At 58.0% G+C, this 23,144-nt stretch overlaps 1 protein-coding gene across 1 annotated transcript; it reads left to right on the top strand.

The window, feature by feature from the left end:
- Positions 1–1,050: 1,050 nt before the first annotated feature.
- TCF25 (transcription factor 25) lies at positions 1,051–23,079 on the top strand. The gene is made up of 18 exons (XM_059999601.1): positions 1,051–1,525; positions 9,019–9,183; positions 10,092–10,166; positions 10,603–10,721; positions 11,184–11,249; positions 13,852–13,934; positions 14,951–15,081; positions 15,191–15,290; positions 15,955–16,048; positions 17,221–17,313; positions 17,421–17,526; positions 18,728–18,887; positions 19,938–20,025; positions 20,555–20,713; positions 20,824–20,914; positions 21,402–21,481; positions 22,593–22,665; positions 22,786–23,079. Exons 1-18 carry the CDS (start codon positions 1,175–1,177, stop codon positions 22,939–22,941), a joined length of 2,190 nt encoding a protein of 729 aa, XP_059855584.1. The 5' UTR covers positions 1,051–1,174; the 3' UTR covers positions 22,942–23,079.
- Positions 23,080–23,144: the final 65 nt, after the last annotated feature.

Raw genomic sequence — 23,144 nt, forward strand, 5'->3', positions numbered from 1 at the left:
ACTCCCCTCGTTTCCATCCACAGGTGAGGCGATAAGCCTGCATAAGCTGGTCACACCTTGGAACAGCAGTGACACAGAATCTATTTAACAACTAGCCTGATCCCTGAACAATCAGAGTTTTTAGGAGGATGGTGCCCTGGAGATCCTGTATGTGCTGAGCGTGAGGCTTAGTGGCTGGATTGTGTGTGTGTGTGTGTGTGTGTGTGTGTGTGTGTGTGTGAGGCAGCAGCCACGTGCCAGCCAGCGTGAAGCAGTTCAAGATCCCGGTGACCAGTATGGCTGCCCGGCCAGCAGTGCGAGCACTGGCACACACACCTGCTTCCCTTCTGGGGCTGTGCCAGCAGCCTTCCTCATCTCAGCTCTGGAACCACAGACACAAAGGCAGACCCACATTCTACCTGGGCCATTTCCTTACTCTCTGAGTCCCAGTTTCTTTACCTATAAAGGTGAGGACGTCTACCTTCCACGGCCAGGTAAGAACTCAGGACAGGGCTTGGCGCCACAGTGAGGGTCGTCCGCGACCCTCCTCCGTCTGGGTGGGAGGGCCCCTTCCCCACACCAGACCATCCTGCCCTAGCAGGGGTTCTCAATCTGCCTGCACACTCTAAACTCCTGAAGACCTTTTTTTAAAAATGTCAATGCTAGACCCCACATTGGAATTTCTAGGGATGAGTCCTCGACCTTCACTGTAAAAATCCCCCCAGGAGATGACGACACACGGTAAGGGTGGCGAGCCTCCACCTTAGACCACGGATTCCCACACCTAGATGTACAGGAAAATCACCTGGGACGCACTAATGACGACAAAAAGCAAACGCCCAGGGCGTACCTAAGGGTCGGTTTCAGCCTGCCGTGGGAGGGGGGTCGAGATCCGCAGCTTTGGGAAGCTCCTCGGCTTGGACGCGCCTACTTTTAATGAGGACAGAACTGCCTCGCCGGCAGCCCCTGGAGGCGGCCAGCAGCGGCTGGGCGCACCCCTCCGCGACCCGCCCCCAGCTGCCGCCTGGCCCCGCCCCCGCCCCGCCCCCGTCCCCGCCCCGCCGGCCCGCACTCGCTACTGGAGGCTCGGAGCCCCGCGCCGTCCAAACTTGTCTCGCTGGCGCGCCTCCAGAAAACCCGAAGACACCGCCCAAATCGCGCGAGAACTCGCCCGGAAGTGCCTGCGCCTTCTTTGATGCCACCGCAGACAGAGAGGAAGTTCCGGAAGGCCGCAGCGCGCAGACGCGACACGCCAGACTCGCGCCACCGTGCCTTAAGTGCGCAGGCGCGCTGTCCGCTCTCTTTTCCGCTCTTCCTTCTGCCAGTCTCCAGACGTCAGCGGCTGTTGGGTCCTATGTCGCGCCGGGCCCTCCGGAGGCTGAGGGGGGAACAGCGCGGCCAGGAGCCCCTTGGGCCCGGCGCCCTGCAGTTTGTCCTCCACGATGACGATGATGTGGAAGAAGAAGGCCCAAAGCGGGGGCCCGGTGGCTGGCGCCCCCGGGGCCCAGGGAAGGAGGGCGTCCGAGTCAACAACCGGTTCGAGTTGGTGAGGCGTCGGGCTGCCCGGGGTGGGGGCCCGCGGTGGGGGCGGCATGCGAGGAGGGTCCGTGACGTCACGGGGCGGGGCGACTGGGGGTCTGGGCTGCAGTGGGGGGCGGGGCGAAAGGAGTGGGCGGTGGCCTGAGGCCGGGGGCGTGGCTACGTTGGCTTTGGGCTGCGGTGGGGGCGGGGCCATACGTCCGGGGGCGGGGTAAGTGGGGTCCTGGCTGCAGCTGGGTGGGCGGGGCCTGCCGTCTGTGGGCGGGGCCGCAGCTCAGTGGGCGAGGCTTCGCTCCCAGGGTCTGGGGTCGCCAACCCTCATTTCAGGGTTAAGTGTCTCCCTCGCGGTGCCGTCGAAGGGCCTTCGCAAACGATCTCGGTTGCTCCTCACAGCCCAGGACTCGGTGCCTCGCTCTTGCCCATCGCTGCGTCCCCGTAGCAGGTGTCTGGCACAGAGAAATAACGCCAACCCCCCCCACACCCCCGTCTCCGTAGCGCTGGCCTCAGTCTGTAATTTTGCACGTGCTCGTTCTCGCTCCCTTGACCGCCCCGAGCGGCAGGTAGCGTGTCTGCTTTGCGCACCGTGTGTCCCCAGCACCGTGCGCCCGGCACACACTAGGGCGCGACCGCGGTTGCCGAGTGATTGGAGGAGTACCAGTAGGTGTGAAGATCGCGGAGAACACCAGCTGCCGTCTGTAAGGTCTGTTAGTCTGGCAACCGCTCCCAACTTCACAGGAAGTTGGCAGGTTAGGGGCCCATCCTAAGACTGGGGCGTGTGGGCTGCCAGTCTGGTAGTTTGGTTTAGAGATTGTCCACGTTCCTCCAAGGTAAGAGGCAGCCTCACCCTGTAGTTTCTGCTGGAAGCGGGACCAAGTCCGTCTTCAAATTCTCCAGACTATCCCGCCACCTCTTCAGAGCCTCCCCGCTCCCTTGTTTCTTGCCATTTCTTTGTTTTTAATTTTTTATTATGGAAAATTTCAAACACATGCAAAAATAGAGCAGTACAAGTAACCTTCACGGGCCCCCACCCAGCTTCCACAGCTCTCCACACATGGGCGGTTTTTCCCCAGTGCTCCCATCACATCATTTATCCCTAGGTTTTCCAGTCTTTTTTTTTTTTTTTTTTCCGGTACGCAGGCCTCTCACTGTTGTGGCCTCTCCCGTTGCGGAGCACAGGCTCCGGACGCGCAGGCTCAGCTGCCATGGCTCACGGGCCCAGCCGCACCGCGGCATGTGGGATCTTCCCGGACCGGGGCACGAACCCGCGTCCCCTGCATCGGCAGGCGGACTCTCAACCACTGCGCCACCAGGGAAGCCCTCCAGTCATTTTTTGACTTCTTTCAAAACCCTCAAGGCTTCTTTCCATCCCACTTGTTAACAGGCTGAAATGGGTTTGTGCTGAAGTTGGCTGTTTTCCCTGACCATCTGTCAAGTGTACTTTCTCCTTATTCTGACATCCTCCAGGTTTAGTCTTCTTTTTTTCTCAGTCTTAAACAATGGTAACTCATTTGGAAAACGTTCACACGTTCCAGGCCCTGCTGCGATGTCATGTGTCTTACGGTCTGGGAAGGTCATGTTGTCCCCATTGTACAAATGAGGTAGTAAGTGACACCCACAGTGAAATCCAGGTTCTGGGCTCTTTTTTTTTTTTTTAGTAAATTTATTTACGTATTTATTTTTGGCTGTGTTGGGTCTTTGTAGCTGTGCGCGGGCTTTCTCTAGTTGCAGCGAGCGGGGGCTACTTTTCATTGCAGTGCATGGGCTTCTCATCGTGGTGGCTTCTCTCATTGCGGAGCATGGGCTCTAGGCACGTGGACTTCAGTAGTTGTGGCACACAGGCTCAGTAGTTGTGGCTCACGGGCTCTAGAGCACAGGCTCAGTAGTTGTGGTGCACGGACTTAGTTGCTCTGCGGCACGTGGGATCTTCCCAGACCAGAGCTCAAACCCGTGTCCCCTGCATTGGCAGGCGGGTTCTTAACCACTGCGCCGCTGAGGAAGTCCCTAAAATTGTACTCTTAACCGTGCCCAGGTGTTTGTCTCTGAAGCAAAGTTAGCGTTCCTTTTGAAGAGGAAAGGAGGATAGATGGACAGTGGGCCAGGGTGAGGGGATAGATGAAAAAAAAAAAAGCAGGTGCTTCTGTGTGTGAATAGAGAGAAAAGGTGCTTTTCTGGACTCCCTGTGGTATCGGTCAGGTCAGAGGGACCCAACAGCTGCCCCTGCTGAGTGCTGTGCTGTGCGTATCCTCTTCTGCTCTCCGGCAGGACCCTGGTGTTGCACAGACCTCCATCGTAGTCTGTGGATTCAAACGCCATCTTTACATCATCTCCTTTAGGTGTCTCGCAGACGTCTCAGGCTCAGTGTGTCCAGACTTTAACTGCCCTCTCTGCCTCCTCCAGCCTTCCCTGTCTGTCGAGGGCAGCTCCACTCTTCCTCTTGCCAAGGCCAGCAGCCTGGAATATACCCCTGACCTTTTTCTCTCACACACCACATGCAAACCCTGGTGGAGTCGTGGGCGGCTGCAGGTGTAGCACCTGCGGTGTGGCCGTTGCCTCTGCCTGGATACTTCTGACCCGGTCCCGCTCGTCCTCTTGGCCTCTGCAGCCTGTCTGGGTGCAGCAGCCACAAGGATCCTGTTAGGCCCACATCTGCTCTCAGCCCTCCTTTCTCACAGCCCCCCAGGGCCCGGATCGCCCGCCTCATGTCTCCCTGATCTTGCCTGCTCTGCTCCAGCCACAGGCCTGGAACGCAGGTCTCCCCGCTGTCCCCTCTACCCGGAACACCCCATGTTCCTGTGTTGCTTCCCCCGCTCAGGCTTCGCTCAGATGTCACCTTCTGAGTCTTGCTTACCCTCCCCAGCGATTTAAAGTTACAGCCCCTCTCCCCGTTCTTCTGATCTTTCTCCTTTTTCTCTGGAAGTTATCACAGAACAAACCCTACAAGTTACCGACGTGTTCTTTTTATCTCGTGCTGCTTGGCCCCCACTGCCGGAGAGTATCAGCTGTGTGAGAACAGAGACGTTGTTGTTCCCTCGCGTATCCCCACCCCCGGAACAGTGTCTGTTCTCGTAGGTGTGCGGAGAGGTCGCGGCATGAGTCAGTGTTTCCTCTGAGGACAGAGTGTGAGTGAGCGTCTGCACACGGGCTTTGCATCCCAGCTCCGCCTCTTCTTACCTGTGAGAACTTGGACAGGGTTCCTAGCATACACGTCGGCTCCCCTGTTTCCTGGGGATGATGTTACTTACCTCATGGGGTTGTCACGAAGAGTCAGTGAACTAACGTGTACAGCCCTTAGCCCATGCCAGGCGCACAGTACTCAGCAAATGTTGATATTACATCGTGTTGACAGCCAAGAACTTCAATAGAAACGTGTGACCCTAAGTGGATTAGAGGCGTTTCTAGGGGCTGGTACACCCCTCTCCCCCTGGGGAGTGGGAAGACACCCTTCTGTGACTTAATGGCTGGGACTGTCCTCTTTGCTGGCTCTTGGGTGAGTTTCCTTGGCCTTAGATTAGAAATCATCTTTCCTACCTCATCCAGACTGGTTTTTGAAAATCGGTTTTATTGAAATATAATTTATATGTAATAAATGCACCTGTTTTAAGGGTATAGTTTGAGTTTTGCAGCATAACGTACTGTGCGACTGTTAAAAATGGTGCTGTAAAATAGAATTTATTAGTGTTTTGGGGTCAGGGACCACTTTGACAATCTGATAGAAAACCACACAAGCTTTTAAAAACTATCAGGATTTATTCTATATCATTGAAAAGTTTTAGCGAGGAAGATTGTTCTTTTCTGAAGATTACATGTTTATGTCTCTCTGTTTTCATGTACAATATAGTGGCCAGTCTCTGAAATAAATCTAGATTGGAAGAAATCTAAATTGTGTAATTAAATAAAAGCAAACTTGTTCCGAAGTCAAAGCGTCATTGATGAGGTTGCTCTTGTTTGACTGGAATAAGAACTGGACGTTGTTTGGTGACCGTCGACTCGCGGACATGGGTCATCTTCATGTTGATGCCCGGTTCTGCTGGCAGCAGCAGCCAGACCCTGGATTCACATTCACAAACGCATTTGGTAACAGGTGGTATTGGAGCCCCTGTAGATTTTTTCACTGCTCAAGGGCACATTTGGTCGTGGATTACAATAATGTTCTAAGATTCTTCAGGTTAGCTTCACGTCACATCACTTCTTTTGTCCTCAAGTCTGTGAGAAAAGCTTTAGCAGAGGGGGCCTCATCCATGCCAGTTTCTACCTACTGAAAGATGGTAGAAAGATGAGGCTTTGTCATCCCCGACTGCATGCCAGAGAAGAACTTCCTCAGTAATGTAAAGTTTTAACGTTTTCCCTCTTTTAATAGGAAAAATAACTTTTTTTTTTCCAGTAGCACTCTTAGGGGCCCTAAAACGAAAGATGTTTTTTGTTTTGTTTTGTCTTTTTCAGCCGCACCGTGTGACTTGTGGGATCTTAGTTCCCCGACCAGGGATCAAACCCGGGCCCAGCAGTGAAAGTGCCGCGTCATAACCACTGGGCCGCCAGGGAAGTCCCCGAAAGGCTTATTTTTACAGAGCCAAAAACAATCTCTCAGTAAACCAAGCAGTGGATGAATGGAAACAAAAGTAAGATTTCAGCTTCTAGCCGTGGCAGAATAACTGGTACTCGAGCCGCCTTCTTGCCCTGAATAACTATCGAACTAGCAAAATGCATGAGTGAACTGTTTGCAGACATTAGACCACAAGCACTGCCGGTCCGAGGTCCCCTAGCCCCCTGTGCCGGCTTTCTGACTGGAGACACTCTCCAGAGATGAGCACAGGGAGGCTGGCCCAGCAGATCATGGAGCTCATGCTGAGCCAGGGAGCAGGTCAGATGTGGGGTCTGTAGAAGTGGCTGGAGTTAAGGGGGAGGGTGCTGGAGAGAAGGAGTTCCGGAAGCCTGCTCGGAGTCTTGGGCTTGATACTAAGGTGTACGGGGCCAAAATAATAAATAAATAAATTTATTTTAAAAAATTATAAAAAAATCGTAATACAGTACCCCTGTGCACCCACCAGTATGGCCAAAATGAGAGCAGCTCAAGGCTGCTGGGGCAGCAGCTTTGGCGTGGGATGAAATTGTCCGACCGTTGGAAACAGGCCTGGCAATTCAGCATAAACCTGACGCCTCACACCCCAGCAACCACTTGTGAACACTTACCCAGAAGACTTCACAAATCTTCACAGCAGCTTAATCCACAGTAACCCCAAAACGGAAACAAAAGACTCTCAGTGGATAAACTTTATGTGGTAGAATCCATGCAAAGGAATACCGGTCACCAGGAACCAGGAGCTAACGCCTAATACAAGAGCGGGACAAGCCTCAGAAGCCGTACACTCCAGAAGACACTGACTGTGCGGGCACGGCGTCCTGGGACAGGCAAAGTCACAGTGGTGAAAACCCTAGGGTTCGCCAGCATCGGCAGGAGGCTTAGCTGGGGGTGGAATGAGGCCTGTATTTCTGGCATAACAGGAGAGTTTTGTCTCTTGATAAGAGTATAGGTTACACGGCTCTGCCAAAACTTGCCCTGTGCATTCATTTCAAGAGATGTCAATTGTACCACGGTTTGGTTTTGTTTTTTAAAGAAAAAGCTTCCTACCCCGCAACAGAGATCCAGCCCCTCCCCCGTCCTCACCGAAGTGTTCATGGTGCCTTGTCCTGGGGATTCCAGAGAGCACACAGGCAGCAGACACGACCCTCTGGAAATAGGGACCCGTTGGGACCTCAAAACTGATGACCATGGCAGCTCCTGGATTGCAAGTCAGATCGACGTCAGGACGCTGGACAGCTTGGGTAGCAGCGTGGGTGGCAGCGAATCGTGCTTCTTCCCAGAGCTCTTGCCAAAGCTCCGCAGGGTCCTGCGTGCAAGAGTCAGAGTTTTGCTGTCCGTTGAAGTTGACCTTGGCGTGGAGCTCCTTATAAACTGGAATTTCTGGAAACACCTCAAGCTTCCACAGGGGGCTCAAAAATGAGAATTTTTTTTTTTTAAGGATGTGAGCATGACTTAATAAAAGTAAAGCAGTCCCGGGCTTCCCTGGGAGGCGTCACCAGTGCTGAATGCTGGACAAAGCGTGGGGCTGTTCCTCCGGGACCCCTGCTGTGGAGAAGAACCGTCCGCGGGGCCCTCACTGCAGCTCCTCCCTTCGCACCGAGGTCCACGGCGGGGCCTGGCCTCACGGTGCTGTCCCCATCGCGGTCTGCGTGGTGCTGTCGTTACAGAAAAAGATCTGTGAATTTGCTAGACAAGCAGGCGTCACACAGCCCTGAGCTTCATCCTTGCCGCGTGGGAACCTCCGCTGGTGAAGATGCGAAACCAGGGAGCACAGACGCGCATGCGTCCCTTCCCTTGAGACTAACGTCAGAGCCCCGGGCCCCGCGGGGACAGGCAGTGGACAGTCGCTGAGGACTTCGCCCCAGTTTTTTGTTTGTTTGCGGTACGCGGGCCTCTCACTGCTGTGGCCTCTCCCGTTGCGGAGCACAGCCTCCGGACGCGCAGGCTCAGCGGCCATGGCTCACGGGCCCAGCCGCTCCGCGGCATGTGGGATCTTCCCGGACCGGGGCACGAACCCGTGTCCTCTGCATTGGCAGGCGGACTCGCAACCACTGCGCCGCTAGGGAAGCCCCCCAGTTTTGTTTGGAAATCATCTCAGGGTTCTGGGGTTTAGAGTGGATTTTATTTTTATTTTTTTAGCTTTATATTTTTCGGATGTTCTGAATCTTTCATGTAGTTTTTAAAATTTATTTTTGGACCTCGGTGAACCAGGTTGCATCCCTCTGATCTGGCTCGTGAAGCGTGGTGTTGGTACTGCGTGTCGCCTCCTTTGTTTGCTGATTCATTTACTAGCAGAAGGGCCAGAACTTGTCCCGTGACTTGTCCCTGCCCCGTCTCCTCCAGAGCGAGGGTGTGAGTCTCCTGGGACCTTCCTTTCTGCATCGTGTTCCTGAGGCCTGCGTGTGCACACGAGAGTGGTTCATCCCTGTTTACCACTGTCTAAGGCTCCCCTATTGGATGCGTTACCATTCTTGTTACTGAGTATCTCCTGGGCCTTGTCTTCCCCCAGGCACTGGTCCTGTCTGCTGGTGTAGAACAGCTGGCCGGAGTCCAGGTGGGAGGAGGGAAGAGTGAGGCATTAGCTGAGCGTGTGTGTTTACTCTGGGGTGGTGCTTGGTAGGGGGAGAAGTTGTCCCGTGTGGGATTCCTCATCATGTCACCCTGAGGACAGATCCCGTAGCCACACAGCGCCCCAGCGTTCTCTGGGACCATGACTGAAGTGGCCCTGGCCCCACGCTGCTGAGAGGGGAGCGTCGTGGCCACTGGGCTACTGGACATCTGTGGTCCTCCCTCTACAACCTCAGCGACCTGGAAGGTGCCCGCCCACCTTTCCCTGCAACACGCGTGCATCTGAGAGTCACCTTTTCATTTGTGACTAGGACGCACCCGTAATGCTCTTGCTCCCCCGTCTGTGTTTCCAGATAAACATCGAGGACCTCGAGGAGGTGCCCGGGGTGAACGGGGACAGGACCGACTGTCTGCTCATTGACGCCGCAGCATCGGGGAACAAAAGGAGGGCCCAGCGTGGACACTCAGAGTCCAAGAAGGATGGCGACGTGACGGACGCGGCGGTTCTCCCAGAGCAGGTGCAGCTCCCCCTACACACCCCGTTGGCATTCTCTGAGGGCCATTTTGTGAATTGCCCGGCTGCCCCCAGACTTCCTTGGGAGCCCTTATCAGATTGGCTTGGAGTCCTCAAGACTGGTGGCGGCTGGCGAGGGGCCACAGTCCGGGTCCCCTAGACACGTCTCCCTGGCACGAGGCCTGCCCCCTCTGTTTTGGGAGAGTGCCCTTCTGCCCAGGTCGGGTGTGTTCTTTGCGACTGTGTGTCTGCAGCTCGGGCCGGGTGGACCAGGGCCCTTGGTGGGTGCCCTTAAAGAGACACATAGGCCAGGTCAGGGTTGGGTGTGGCACCTGAGCAGCACGGTGAGGAAGGGGGTCCCTGTAGGAGGCTCTCTGTCACTCACCCAGCAAGTGCTCACTGCGAGCCAGTCTGTGCCCCCCAGGGACCTCTGGTGCAGCTGGGCCCTCGACTGGTCTTGGGGTGCCGGGGGGCTTCCTCGAGAACCTTCACACTGATGGAAGGTGGTGGCCGGGGGAAGGCACGAGCGGTCTTGAGGTGGGGGGACTGCAGGTGTGGCGGCCTGCGGTGCGGAGCCCTGGGCTCCAGGCCGGCTGAGTGTGGCAGAGAGTGGTTGACACGGTGACGGGTGAGAGCGGAGGGCAGGTGGGCGGAGGGTCCAGACCCCGTAAGTGGTCAGGGAGACCTCAGAAAGGTGGGGGCCAGCCAGAGTCAGGGAGACCAGTGGGAGGTGTCAGCTGCTGGAGAGAAGTGGATGTGTTCATAGGACATTCAGAAGGTGGACGGCAGGGCGGTGGGCCTGTTGCTCTGTCTTCCTGCAGCTGGCTGTCCCCCTGCAGCTGGCTGCTCTAGTTCTTGGATTTAAGATGTCATTGTGTCTTTCCATTGACCGAAATGAGCTTCTTTTGTCAGTCTAATACAAGTGGCAAACTCCGCAAGAAGAAAAGGAAACAGAAAAATAAGAAAAACGCTGCAGGAGAAAGCTCGGTATGTGTGGCTGGTGGATTTGCTCTCTGTGTTCTTTTCGGAATGTTTCTTGAGGGGGTGTTGAAAACATTTCGTTTTTTCTTGATATTTTATTTGACTAATTCAGAGGTCAGGGGAAATTACCAAATTTGTTCCCTTCGATCCTTGAGGGTTAGAGCCCATCTCCGTGCTTTCCATTTTCTAGCAAACGTCTGAAATGATGCTCTTCCGTTGGCAGAGTCCCTTCCTGGTCTGTGATTCTGACTGTTCCTCTTACGAAGCATCTCTTCTTTTTTCTAAATGTACGTGCAGTACAGGGTGTTCAGATTGGACTGTCTTTCAGGAAGGAAACACAATATAATACTTGTTCTTTGTAAGAGTAAATCTTGCTATTGATGGTTACTTATAAAGTCAGCAAGTCAGTGTGGTAGTGAACATGTCATTTGGGGACTTGCAGGAGAATGGGCTGGAGGACATCGACCGCATCCTGGAGAGGATTGAGGATGCCAGCGGCTCCAGCCGCCCAGGCCCGCCCCCACTGAGTGCCAAGAAGCATGTTCTGTACGTGGAGCACAGGTGTGGCTTCGCCGAGTGAGGAGCGCTCGTCTTCGGGGACAGAGGGGAGGGGACGGGGCAGCCCTGACCTTCCAGGACCTTTCTCTAGCTCTGCGTGTCTGGGAACGTTCTTTCTTGAGCTGCATTAAAGCTTCCATTCGGGGGTGAATTTTCCACCCCCTGTTCCTGTAGGTGCTTAATGAAACCCCGTCCCTACCGCAGACTGTTGCCAGCATTCAAAATCAGCCACCTTCCTTCCTAAGGCAGTGAAGACCCCTCGATCTCGTGCCCGGGCTCACGCTGCTCTGACTCGGCCTGGCGAGTGGTGGCCGGTCTCGGCCACGGGCCGTGTAGTTGCAGAGAAATCAGGCCTGCTGGAGAGCCGCTCTCCATGCTGGGTCCTTATGTGACTTTCTGACATTCTCAGGATCGTTGTTAACACACTCAATTTCATTTTTCTCTGTAAAATTTTCAATTCTCTAGACACTTGAATCCAGACACGGAACTGAAAAGGTATTTTGGTGCCCGAGCCGTCCTGGGGGAGCAGAGGTAAGACCAACACTGCTGTGTTCTCAGCTGAGGGAAGGGAAGGGAGGGTGTTTACAGCCACAGTGAGAAAGGAAGCCCACGGGACCCAAAGGGGAGTCGAGGAGAAGTCGCGTGGCTTTGTCTGTGGGTGTCGGGCTCCATCACGCACCGCCTGCTCTCCCCCGCGAGTCCTAGTTTTACAAAGATTCTGAAGTTTGAACTTCTGGCCTTGAAATCTTAGCCAGATTCATTTTTGCTTTTCAGTTGAGAGCAATACCGATGTGGGGTTTGGGTTTTGCGATAAGTTTGACCTTCGTGAACGTGAGTTCTGGGGGCTGGTGCCGTGCAGTCAGCGCCGCGGGAGCGTCCGGGGCATGGGGATCCCAGACCTCCCGTGGGAAGGGGGCTCTTCTGCCTGGGCTGCTCCCTCGCAGGGCCCAGCCCCGACTGTGGGAGCTTTCCCTCGGCAGAGGCTTATGAAAAAGAGCTGCTTATTCAAGCAGTTCCGAGCCGTCGCCCTTGCCTCCCACAGATGACCCTTCAAGGCTGTTTGCTGCGCCTCCTGGGCCCCGTGCACATGTCTTGTTTCCTGGGGCCGTAGGGTTCTTGTATCTCTCACACGCCTGGTTTGCAGGCTGGGTCCTGAGCACCATTTACCCCGCACTACTGTGCCAGCAGCGGCGCCAGCAGCATGGGGGGAGCAGGCGCCCCGGGCACAGGTGTCGGGTGCACTTGGCTGCAGTGCCTGCTGGCACTTGGCGCGAGGGTGCCCGGGAGGGGTGTCACCCGCTGCCCCCCGTCTGCGCGCTGCTTCCTCCTCGGGTCCTTGGCAGGTGTAGGAGGCTTTCAAGTCTGTCATAATGTGAAGACGAAGAATAGTCTCCATGTGTTTGTGTTTTTGGTCTTTTTTGAATTGGGGTGTAGTTGTTTTACACTGTTGCATAGTCTCCGCGTTTTTGGTCTTTTTTGAATTGGGGTGTAGTTGTTTTACACTGTTGTATAGTCTCCACGTTTTTGACTTCTGTTGTTGTTTTGTTTTGGCCGTGCCGGGTGGCATGAGGGATCTTGGTTCCCCAGCCAGGGGTTGAACCCATGCCCCCTGCGGTGGAAGTGCGGTGTCTTAACCGCTGGGCCGCCAGGGAAGCCCCTGACTTCTATTTGTTTGATATTGAGTGAGGTTGAGGAATTTTTTCATGTCATTCGCTCACACTTTCCTTGTATTTCTCATTGCATTTGCTGTATAATTTGCTTTTATTTTTGGTGTAAAGTTACTCAGGACAGAAGGGTCTCTGACTTTGTCTTCTTTTTTGGAATATTAATGAAAAACACTTTAACTCAAAATGTTCCCCTTTTTTACCTGTATTGCCCTGGGCTGGACCTTCCGCCCCAACCCGCCCTCGCGTCCTTTGCGTCTGCCTGGTCTGTCTATACATGTTCGCCTGGTCTTATTTCTGTGCATATTACACTTATTACTAGTAGTTAGATCATCGTAACTGCACTTACTGTTTTTCGCGGTGTTACTATAGTTGTTATTTATCACGTTTCCTTCCTTAAACAATGAAGTCCTGTGCATGGGCTACCTTGAGAAGCCGTGGTCCCTCCTCGTCCCCTCGGGATCCCAGGTGCCGTGTGTGCTGCTCCCTGCCGGGTCCTCCCATCTGGACCTCCTCTGCCGCTGGTGTCTGCTCCCCCGTTGGTGCCCCACCTCCCAGTGGCAGCCTCTTCTGCATGGACGGCTCACTGCAGGGCTGGACCATCCCTGGGATGCCAGACAGGACAGTTCTGAGCATCCAGTTAATTCTCCTTTTTTTCACAATTACCAATTACCCAGAATCATCCCACATTTTAGTTTCCTTCAGATTTTGACCATGGTTTTCTTGAGTTGTTTTTTCTCCTGCAGTTTTTTACTTTTATTTCATCCCATTCCTAACACAATCCAGGTTTTTACTCAATTTTTTTCTTAATGAAATAGTTCATATTATCAAAAAAGGTATACAGTGTAACATACATGGGTCCACTTGGCCACTACTCAGCTCAAGAAATAAAGCATCAGTGATAGAGCAGAAAGCCCTCGGTGTGACCACGGCTGTGGGGAGGGGCTCGCACCTGCAGCAGAGACCCCCGAATGAGAGAGCCGCAGCACCGAGCCTGGGGGAGGGAGCTGGGCCGGCCCCGCTGCCCGCTCGTGCTCCTGTGTCTGGCTGGCTTTCTTCCAGAAGTGTGTGGGTGTTTGCTGCTGATGCCCCATCTCCGTTGCTTGTCGGGGTGGGGCCTCCTGAGAGGGCAGATGAGAAGGGCCCTCTGCCCCGCGCAGCCGCGTTGTCCATGGGAAGGCAGCTCATTTGTGTCCGCGGGTCACTGCCGGCTCGCTCTCACCTTGTCGTCTTCACGTTAGGTTCTCACCTTCTGTTTCTTTTCTCCCTTTCCTAACGTTTTGCTGGACTACGGGTTTCCTGTTTTTCTTCCCTCTTCCGTGGTGGTTTGGTTGATCGGATCGCAGTCTGCCGTCTCGTCCGGCAGGGTGACGGCCGTTGTCAAGGCGGTTTGCGTTCTGTCCTTGTCCTGCCCTTGCCCGCAAGGGTCCGGCAGCACGGAGGTAAAGCCGTACCCTGTTTCTCCTCAGGCCGCGGCAGAGACAGCGCGTGTACCCCAAGTGTACGTGGCTGACCACCCCTAAGAGCGCCTGGCCCCGGTACACCAAACCAGGTGAGGGCGCGGGGCTGCAGGGCCACGCCTCTGCGTGTGCAGAGCCAGCGTGCGTGTGTGCGGCCGAGGGCCCTGCGTGGGGCTGGGGGGAGCCCCCTGTCTGGGCACAGACCCCACCCGCCGTGTGTTTTCCTGGCCATGTGCAATCCGCGTTGCTCCACCTTCTTCCTTTGTGCTGTGGCTCCTACGCCATCGGAAGCAATCGAGTTCGTTTGTAAACGGTGATATTTTATATGTTGTTGCAAACTGGAGAGTGGTTTAATGATTAATAATTTAAAGAAAATTAACATTCGTTTAGTAATTTAAATTAGTAATTTAAAGAAAACCAGCAGCAGTGCAGAAAGGTTTGGGTGCAGGGTCATGCCCTGCTGGGGGGGCTTGGCTGTGTGGCATCCAGGATCAGGGGGCCCCGGGGCCTGGGATGCCCTGCGAGACCCCCTGTGCTCAGCGAGGACACGGGAAGCCATGGCCCTAGTGGGCATCTCACCCTCCTTCTCCTTCACTCCCATGTTCCCAGCAGCGGCCCCTGAGCACAGGCAGAGAGAGGGGCTCATTGCCACGGGGTCCTGTAGGGCTGCCCCTTTAGGAGGGTGTCGCCAGGGGCGTCCGGGACCCTGACCGGTCTCCTGAAGGTGACGAAGGGAGATGAAGTTGTCAGGCTCCTGAGAAGACCCTGGACCCCGTCCACCCAGAGTCAGCGCAAGAAGCAGAGAGAGGACATCGTGGCTTAGCAGTCCCTGTCGTCTCGAGGCCTGGCAGTGGCCCCTGCTCCCTGTCCCACGCCCGCCTGCATCATGGCTCTAAGCAGACAGTGTCTGGGGCTGATCGGATGGGGTGGGGGAGGCGGGCTGTGCGTGTCCCCTCCCTGTTGTCCTGGGATGTCGCTGCTCCGTCCATGCTCCTGGGGGGAGGCACGTCTTCACAGGAAAGGTGTAGAGGCGCGTGTTGCTGGTGTGGCCCAAGCTGCGGGCAGTCCGCCCTGGGCATCCTGACGCAGGCACCCCCCACCACCCCAGGTCTGTCGATGCGGCTGCTAGAGTCTAGGAAAGGCCGCTCAGCCTTCGCCTTTGAGCACAGTGAAGAGTACCAGCAGACGCAGCACAGGTTCCTGGCCGCCGTGGAGTCCATGGAGCCCAACAACATGGTGGTGCGCGGGCACCCTGTGGGGTCGTGGAGGCGCGGCGCGAGCCGAGCTGCCGGAGGTGGGGCCGGGGCCTTCCTGGGCCTCGTCCCATCAGCTTCCTCCTGCCTCACAGGTCCTGCTGCAGACCAGCCCCTATCACGTGGACTCGCTCCTGCAACTCAGTGACGCCTGCCGCTTCCAGGAGGACCAGGAGATGGCGCGGGACCTCGTGGGTAAGGCCTAGCGGGCGGCCCCACCTCAGCTGTTGGGGATGTGGTGGGTTCGCCAGGATGTTCTTTAAGTAACAGCTTTATTGAGATAAAATTCATCTACCGTGAAATTCGCCCCTTTAGAGCCTACAGTTCCTTGGTTGTTAGCATATGCAGACTCGTACAGCCTCATCCGTGTTGCTTCTGGGTCACTTCCACCATGTGCGAAAGAAACCCGCCTCCCCTAGCCCCTGGCAACCGCCGGTCCGCCCTCTGTCTCCGGACTTTCCTGTAAATGGAATCACGACACACGTCTCCATCTGGCTTCTGTCATTTACCGTGATGTTCTCAGTGTTCACCTGTGTGAGCCGTGTGTCAGGACGTCATTCCTTTTGTGATGATGTATGGTCCACGTCTAGTGGCCTGTTTCCACCCTCGGCTCCTGAAGATCAGCCCCTGGGGGTGCGTGGGCTTCAGGGGAGGCATGTGGTTCCTCCGGCCGGAGCGGGCGTGGCCAGGTCACACCTCTGTGGTTGACGTGATCCCCGTGGGCACGTCCTCGCCCGTCACTTTCCAACTCCTAGTCTCGTGGCCACCTCCCTTCTGGAGCTTTCCTCAGGAGCCACAGAGGACGGGTTTGCAGCCACCGCGCAGAGGCTGACAGCCGCCCCGTGTCTGTCGCCTGCAGAGCGCGCGCTGTACAGCATGGAGTGTGCCTTCCACCCCTTGTTCAGCCTCACCAGCGGGACCTGCCGGCTGGACTACCGCAGGCCCGAGAACAGGTGAGCCGGCCACCCAGCGTTCATAGGCGCACACCATCTTCCCTCGCGAGTGTGTCGTAGGCGTCACAGGTGACGTGGGTGCTAGGGTGGGCGCACGGGGGGCAGGTGCCACGGGACTGTCCACGAGGGGTCCCGCTGGGGTCCCAGGGCTTCGTGCTGTGTTTAAAGCTTAAATGCAGGAGGGCTGGACCTGAGGGTGGACGGATCAGGCTGGCCTGGGGTTTAAATTTGTCCACGTTAGGAGGGAGCCTCGCCAGCCACCTCACCGCCATGGGACCTGTAGTCGTGTTTCCTTGCGTGTTTGGACTCAGTCCGCAGCCCACGCGTTTGGGATCCTCGGGAACGCCTTGCGGGCAGCAGCGTGAACGCAGCCCCACCGTGTTCCTGTCACGCACGCCCGTGGGACCCTCTTCCTGCAGACTCTCTTGCCCCGAAGCCCCCGTTCTCAGCAGCGCAGGCCTGAGCGGATGCCGCGGCCTCACTGCTGACCTCAGCCTCTAGCCTCTCACCCACCGCCTGCTCCTCAGGGCCTTGCGGGCCTGGGCACGCTCTCCACTCCGGGCGCCCCCACCCCCCCACCCCCCCGTGGTCTCCGGCCGTCCTGGGTCGTGTCCCTTGTAGGATGTGTTCTCCGGCTTGGGGGCTGTCGTGGGCCCCAGGGCACAGTGACCCCCACTGCACAGATTGTCTGCAGGGCGTGTGGGGTCCGAATTTTCTCTCTTGCTTCTAGTTGTGTGGGCTTTGTCTCTCCAATGAAATTCTTAGTTCTTTGCGATGCTATAAAATACTAGCGTCCCCAGGCGTTAACAGGGCAGGAGCCGCTGATCAAAGCGGCGGCCCACCCGGGTAGATCTAGACGGTCGACACGGCAGCAGATTCTAACTCTCTTCCCTTAAAGGATAGTTTTTTTAAGAAATGCCCAAGAAGATGCAGATCTCCACGAACAAATAGGCTTGGTTTTTTGTCCGTGCACACACATGTGACCGCAAACAACAAGCAGAGTCACCTTCTCTGCAGACAGGACCCTGGCGAACGTTCACGCTGATTAGGCCACACGGGAAATGCCGGCGAAGCCCGCGGGCAGAGGGTGGACGCAGTGCCGGACGAGGCGCCAGGCGACGTGCTCTGCTGCCTGCCGTGCTCTCATTCACGAGGAACTGTCTTGGGTCTAGGAGCTTCTACCTGGCCCTCTACAAGCAGATGAGCTTCCTGGAGAAGCGGGGCTGCCCACGCACGGCGCTGGAGTACTGCAAGCTCATCCTCAGGTAGGGCTGCCGCCCGCTCCCCTCCCTCCCGGGCCACGGCCTGTGGGCGTCCGCGCCGGCCCACTGTGGGTTTTGTCTCCCTCTGCTCGCCGTGCTGCCTCCGGAAGCCTTGAGCCGGACGAGGACCCCCTGTGCATGCTGCTGCTGCTCGACCACCTGGCCTTAAGGGCACGGAGCTACGAGTACCTGATCCGCCTCTTCCAGGAGTGGGAGGTGGGTGTGAGCGCACACCAGGCCGGGCAGGGACGCCAGGGGAGGGGCCGGGGCTCCAGGCGGGGCTGGGACGCCAGGGGAGGGTCCGGGGTTCCAAGCGGGGCTGGGACGCCAGGGGAGGGTCCGGCGCTCCAGGTGGAGCAGGGACGCCAGGGGAGGGTCGGGGGCTCCAGGCGGGGCTGGGACTCCACGGGGAGTGTCGGGCGCTCCAGGCGGAGCAGGGACGCCAGGGGAGGGTCCGGGGCTCCAGGTGGGGCTGGGACGCCAGGGGAGGGTCCTGGGCAGACCCCAGGGGGCCTGCCTTGCCGCCTGCTTGCACGTGAGCGCAAGCGTGCAGAGGGAGCCGTGAGGTGGGGGAGGCCACCGCGGCTCGACCCCTGGACGCGTTGGTGCGCGTGAGGTCTGAGACGGGCAGGAGGCAGGCCATCGGCTGGCTCGTTAATAACCTGCATTTCGCATCCTGGTGGTGCTGTTTTAGACACGCGGGTTATAGATGAGGTAGGAATGTGCATTTCACCGGTTTTCTTCTTAATCTGGCTGCTGTAAGATGAAGGCTGGCGCTGTGCTCCCGTTGGGTGGCACCGTCTCGGGGACACGGCTAGCGGGGGGCGGGGCAAGGAGGTGACAGCCTTTTATTTATTCTGTGCTTGAATTGCTTCACAGCACGTGTTGGTGTGTAGTTGAAAGACAGCTGCGTAAATTATTTTGAATTCTGGATCATGTGGCCTGGTTGGGCGAGGATTCCCCAGTGCGGGGTCTAGTTCACACAGGTTCCTGGAGTTCACAGAAATGCAGCTGCTGGGCGCCGCCCACGGTGGGGCTGCAGCAGGACGTCTGGGGGGCGGGGGGGGGGGGGTTTGGGCGGAGGTTACAGAAGTCTCCAGAGACCGTGCTGTCACGTGACAGAGCATCGAGTCGTGTGCATCTGCGATGTAGGCGTGGGGAGGGAGGCGAGAGCAGACGTGGAGGTGGGCCGGCCCCACCCCCCAGAGGACCCCGGCCCCTGCCTGACGCTGAGCCGTTGGAAGGTGGGCGTCCACTCTTCCTGCCCACCTGGCCTGGGTCTGACCGCACACCCCCAGGTCCTTTTATTTGCCTTCTGTGCACGGAGAAGGGGCACAGCGCACCCAGGGACATCCAGGCGCCCGTGAGCTCTGCCTTTCTCGTCTGCGCCACCTTGAAACGCCCAAACCCCTTGTAGGCTCATCGGAACCTGTCCCAGCTCCCAAATTTCGCCTTCTCTGTGCCGCTGGCGCATTTCCTGCTGAGTCAGCAGGCAGACCTCCCCGACCAGGAGCTGAGCTCTGCGAGGGAGAAGGCCTCTCTCTTGATCCGGCAGGCGCTCATCATGTTCCCTGGAGGTGGGTGTGTCCCCGCAGCCCCCCGCGGGCACGGATGGGTCCCAGCGCTTGTCCCAAGCTCTTGGGAAGATGCATGTTCCAGCGGGGCCTTCAGGCGCTAACTTTGCTGTCAGAGCACCTGGAGGTTTTAGGGTGTCCTTAGATATTAACAGTTCAAGTAAAACTTACCACCTGAAGTAGATGCATTTTCTCTGGCGGTGGGCTGGGTGTGAGAGAAAACGGGGCCAGGAGGGGCCAAGTCAGCAAAGTGGGTGTCTGTCCTCGTCCTCGAGTCCCAGTTCTCACTGGGGTGAGGAGCTCAGAGTTAGGTTCGTCCTGGGTCCTCTCGGGTGACCTGCTGGTTAACATGGGCCCCTAAAGTTGTGGGTGTGTGGACGGGAAGAGGGCTCACGGCCCCTGTGCTGGGCGACATTCTCAAAGGGTCTGTGACCTGAGAGAGGAGCCCACTGCCCTCTCAGGCCCTGGTGGGGCTGGGGTCAGGACCGCGTGCAGCTCTGCAGGGGCTGGGCCGTGCAGCTTGGGCCCTCGGGCTCCATCCCTGGCGGTGAGCCTCCCTGTGGGCAGCCGGGGTGACGCCTGGTCGCTCGGGGCTCCCGGCAGACAGCGTCCTCAGCCAGCCCCTCCCTATCATCTCAGCTGGGTTCCATCCACACAGGGGCTGCGTGGCCGGCTCTGAGCTGTGTTGGCCCTTTCCGACGAGGCCCCTGACGGGGTGTTAAGGCCCTGCATGGGGGGCTGTGGCCGCCAGCAGGGCCTGCTCGCCAACCCAGAGTCTACCTCCATCATCCAGGAAGCTCCCTGTCAGGCCCGTGGCTTTTAGTGGAGCCCGTCCCTGGGAGAGCGTTGGGGCAGGGGTTCTCTATGATGAGAGCATCCAGTGCACGTGCTCAGGGCTCCTGCGTGAGTCCCCTCGGGTGCAGGCGGGGCCGCAGGGCAGCGGGACGGACAACCCTCCGTGGCGGCAGGGGCCCCTGGGCTGGTGTGGGAGAGCGGCCTCCCCTGCGCCTCAGCCCTGGCCTTGCGGGCGTGACGGTCCTGCTTCCCCCGCAGTGCTCATGCCTCTGCTCGAGTACTGCAGCGTGCGCCCCGACGCCACCGTGGCCGCACACCGCTTCTTCGGACCTGACGCCGAGATAAGGTACAGACTGGTGGGCGCCCTGGGCAGGGGGCGGGCCTGGGTGGCGGGACTGTCCTCCCTGCAGGGACTCTGGGGCCCTGGCCATGTGGGCATCAGCCTGGCCTGTTGGACACAGCGGGGGCACTGGGGCTGTAACGTCCTTGCAGCCGTGAGTGTGGTTCAGACGCCTGTATTGGCACCTGCTGCCTTTTAAAATTTCTCGTAAAACGTGAAGAAAAATGTGGGACTTGGGAGCCAGCCACCTCAAGCCCGGTCAGGAAACCGGGGCGGGCTCTCCGGTGTCTGTGCGCACGGGTGTTTGCGTTCTCCTCGTGTTTAGATTTTGATCGAGGAACTTGTTCTTAGTAAGGACGCTGCACAGAAGCAAATGCCTGTGTGCCCTGCCTCGGGGTCCCTTTCCCTTGTCGGCAGCCCCCTCTGGGCAGCCTCTTTCCCCTCCAGGTCGCCAGCATGCCCTGGATGCCCACAGGCACCGGCGGGCGCGTGGAGCCTGGGCCCGTGGGGGTCTCACAGGCCCCACTGCCCACAGCCAGCCCCCCGCCCTGAGCCAGCTGGTAAGCCTGTACCTCGGGAGGTCCCACTTCCTCTGGAAGGAGCCGGCCACCATGAGCTGGCTGGAGGAGAACGTGCACGAGGTTCTGCAGGCGGTGGACGCCGGGGACCCTGCCGTGGAGGCGTGTGAGAACAGGTGAGCCTGGGGCCGGGGTGTGGGCACTGCTCTCAGGACCAGGCCCATCTTGCGGGCGGCACAGGGCTGTGGCCGCCTCCACCACTGCCCCTCGTCTCCCTGGGCCCTAGGCGCAAGGTGCTGTACCAGCGTGCACCCAGAAACATCCACCGCCACGTGGTCCTGTCGGAGATCAAGGAAGCCATTGCCGCCCTACCTCCGGTAAGGGAGCAGGCTGGACTCGGGCTTCTTCCTGCCGGCAGCTCTGCCCCCGGGTTGGGGTCACGGGCAGAGGCCCCTCCCCTCACAGACACTCGCGTTCTGAGAGGCAGAGCCGAGCCTGCAGCTTTCCGTGACCTTATGGGGCTCAGGGCGGTGACCTGGTGACTCGGAGCCCCGAGGCCAGTAGCTGGCAACCTGGGAAGTGAGGCCCTGACATTTTGCAGGGCGGTCACAGCACGTGTGAGCGGAGGTCCTGTGGTTCCCACACCCGCGCCGGTCCCTGGGCTCATCCCAGTCCTCTGAGCGGGCCGGATGAGCGTCCTGCTGGAGGAGGGGCCCTTCTCCCCCTCGCCCAGGCTTTTAGTACGGGGAACGCAGCCTCGCAAACAAGGGCCGTTCCGTCAGACCGTTCCCACTCCCAGCAGAAAGGCCTGGTGCAGAGTGGAATCGGCTGAAAGTCGCCCCTCTGCTCTCTGCCTTTCTGAAGGATGTGAGCACGCAGTCTGTGCTGGGCTATGACCCATTGCCTCCCTTGGACACCATCTACTCCTACGTCAGACCGGAGAGGTACTTCCTGCCCTGCTCCTTTGCCCACACGGCTCCGAGGTCAGTGCTGGGGCTCGGGGGGTCTTGCTGCCTCAGAGTCCAGCCCTCAGAGAATATGGTGATCTGGGGTCACGGATCAGCTGTTGCAGGCCATGTGTTTTCACGTATTTGTCCAGCTAAGGCCATTCCTCTGTCAGGTTCGGGAGCAAGTGGTGGAGATAGGGTAGGAAGCAGTTGTAGAATCCGGCAACACATGTAAAATCAGAACTGCAGTAAGAACCTGCGAGGAAACAGCGGGTGAGCCTGACATGTGAAAGGCGGCTGGTGTCCAGCAGGAGCCTCAGCCTGTGCGGAGGCCTCGCCAGGGACGAGTGTCTGGCAGTCAGGCCGGGACGCAGAAGGCCCCGAGGCCCAGCCAGGAGAGCAGGGGCGGGCACCGCGGTGCCGAGTCTGCAGGCTGCCTTCAGAATCGGCTCATACGAATGCTTTCTTCCCCCTTTCCTTCCGGCCTTTAAAGCTTTACGTTAAGTAATTGCTTTACTTCACGTAGAGCCCGTGGTCACAGAGTCACCGACCTGGGAGAGTCACAGACAGACTTTCTCGTTTCCGGGCTTCAGGCGGACATACTTTGTAGAATGAAGTCCTTTTTATTCTCTGCTGAATCATAAAAGTTAAGAGTGCGCATTCACAGGGAAATACAGTCCCCAGTTAAATGCTCAACAGGTTAAGATGAAAATTATTAATGATCAGTGTCTGTGGCTTCAACACCAAGCTGACGTGCTGGGCGTGGTCACACTGAGGATGGCTGGGTGCTGTGCTGGCTCCAGGCGCCCGGAAAGTCCAGGAGGGCCCCCCCCCCCCGACGCATGCCCTAGAATCTTCTCTCCACTCCTCAGCTCTGAGCGAAGGACACTTTGAAACAGCCTTTCTCAAGAGCGAGTGGGGCTTGGCTGCAGCGGCCCCACTCTCCACTCAACTGGCCACGTTCCGAAGGCCAGCCCCATGCTGGACCCCCTGCACCTCAGGCCTGAGCCACCCCCTGCCGTCCCCGCCCCCTCTCTCCCCAGCCGCCGCGGGGGCTGCCCACGTGGCCCCGCCAGGGCCTTTCTGACCGTCCTGACTCCCCTTCCAGGCTCAGCCCTGTCAGCCATGGAAACACCATTGCCCTCTTCTTCCGCTCCTTGTTGCCGAACTACACCGTGGAGGTACGTGGAGCCCAGCACGTGGGGGCCGCCAGCCTGAGACCGGGTGTCGGGTCCCGGGGCAGGGGACTGGGCGGGGGCTCGTCCTGGCAGGCGCGGCTCAGACGAGTCTCTTTGCCGCAGGGGGAGCGGCCAGAGGACGGAGGGGCCGGGGGTCCACACCTTGACCAGGGCTTGAACAGGCTGATGCTGGCCTTGCGGGACATGATGGCCAACTTCCACTTCCACGACTTGGAGGTGCCACGCGAGGACCACCTCGAGGGCGACGAGTGGGACTGAGGCACGGGCGGGGCCCCAGCGCTGTGCAGTTATGTTCCTGATTGTGTGCTGGTCGGATCGGCCAGGTCCCCGACCTAGAAGTGCTGCTGTGTTGTCCACCTGCCTCTGCTGTTCTATAAACGTGAACGGGTTGCGCTCCGCCCGGCGTGAGCTCTTCCTTCCCGGCGCTGCGGTCGGCGCCCCCAGATCCTCACACCCCCCAA

The sequence above is a fragment of the Delphinus delphis genome, chromosome 20 (genome assembly GCF_949987515.2).
Source record: "Delphinus delphis chromosome 20, mDelDel1.2, whole genome shotgun sequence".
NCBI classification, from domain to species: Eukaryota; Metazoa; Chordata; class Mammalia; order Artiodactyla; family Delphinidae; genus Delphinus; species Delphinus delphis.

Coding starts and splice junctions, on each gene's coding strand:
- TCF25 (XM_059999601.1), top strand. CDS start 1,175: ATGCCACCGCAGACAGAGAGGAAGTTCCGGAAGGCCGCAGCGCGCAGA. Junction 21,482..22,592: donor TCCTACGTCAGACCGGAGAG/GTACTTCCTGCC, acceptor CTCCCCTTCCAG/GCTCAGCCCTGTCAGCCATG. Junction 22,666..22,785: donor TGCCGAACTACACCGTGGAG/GTACGTGGAGCC, acceptor TCTTTGCCGCAG/GGGGAGCGGCCAGAGGACGG.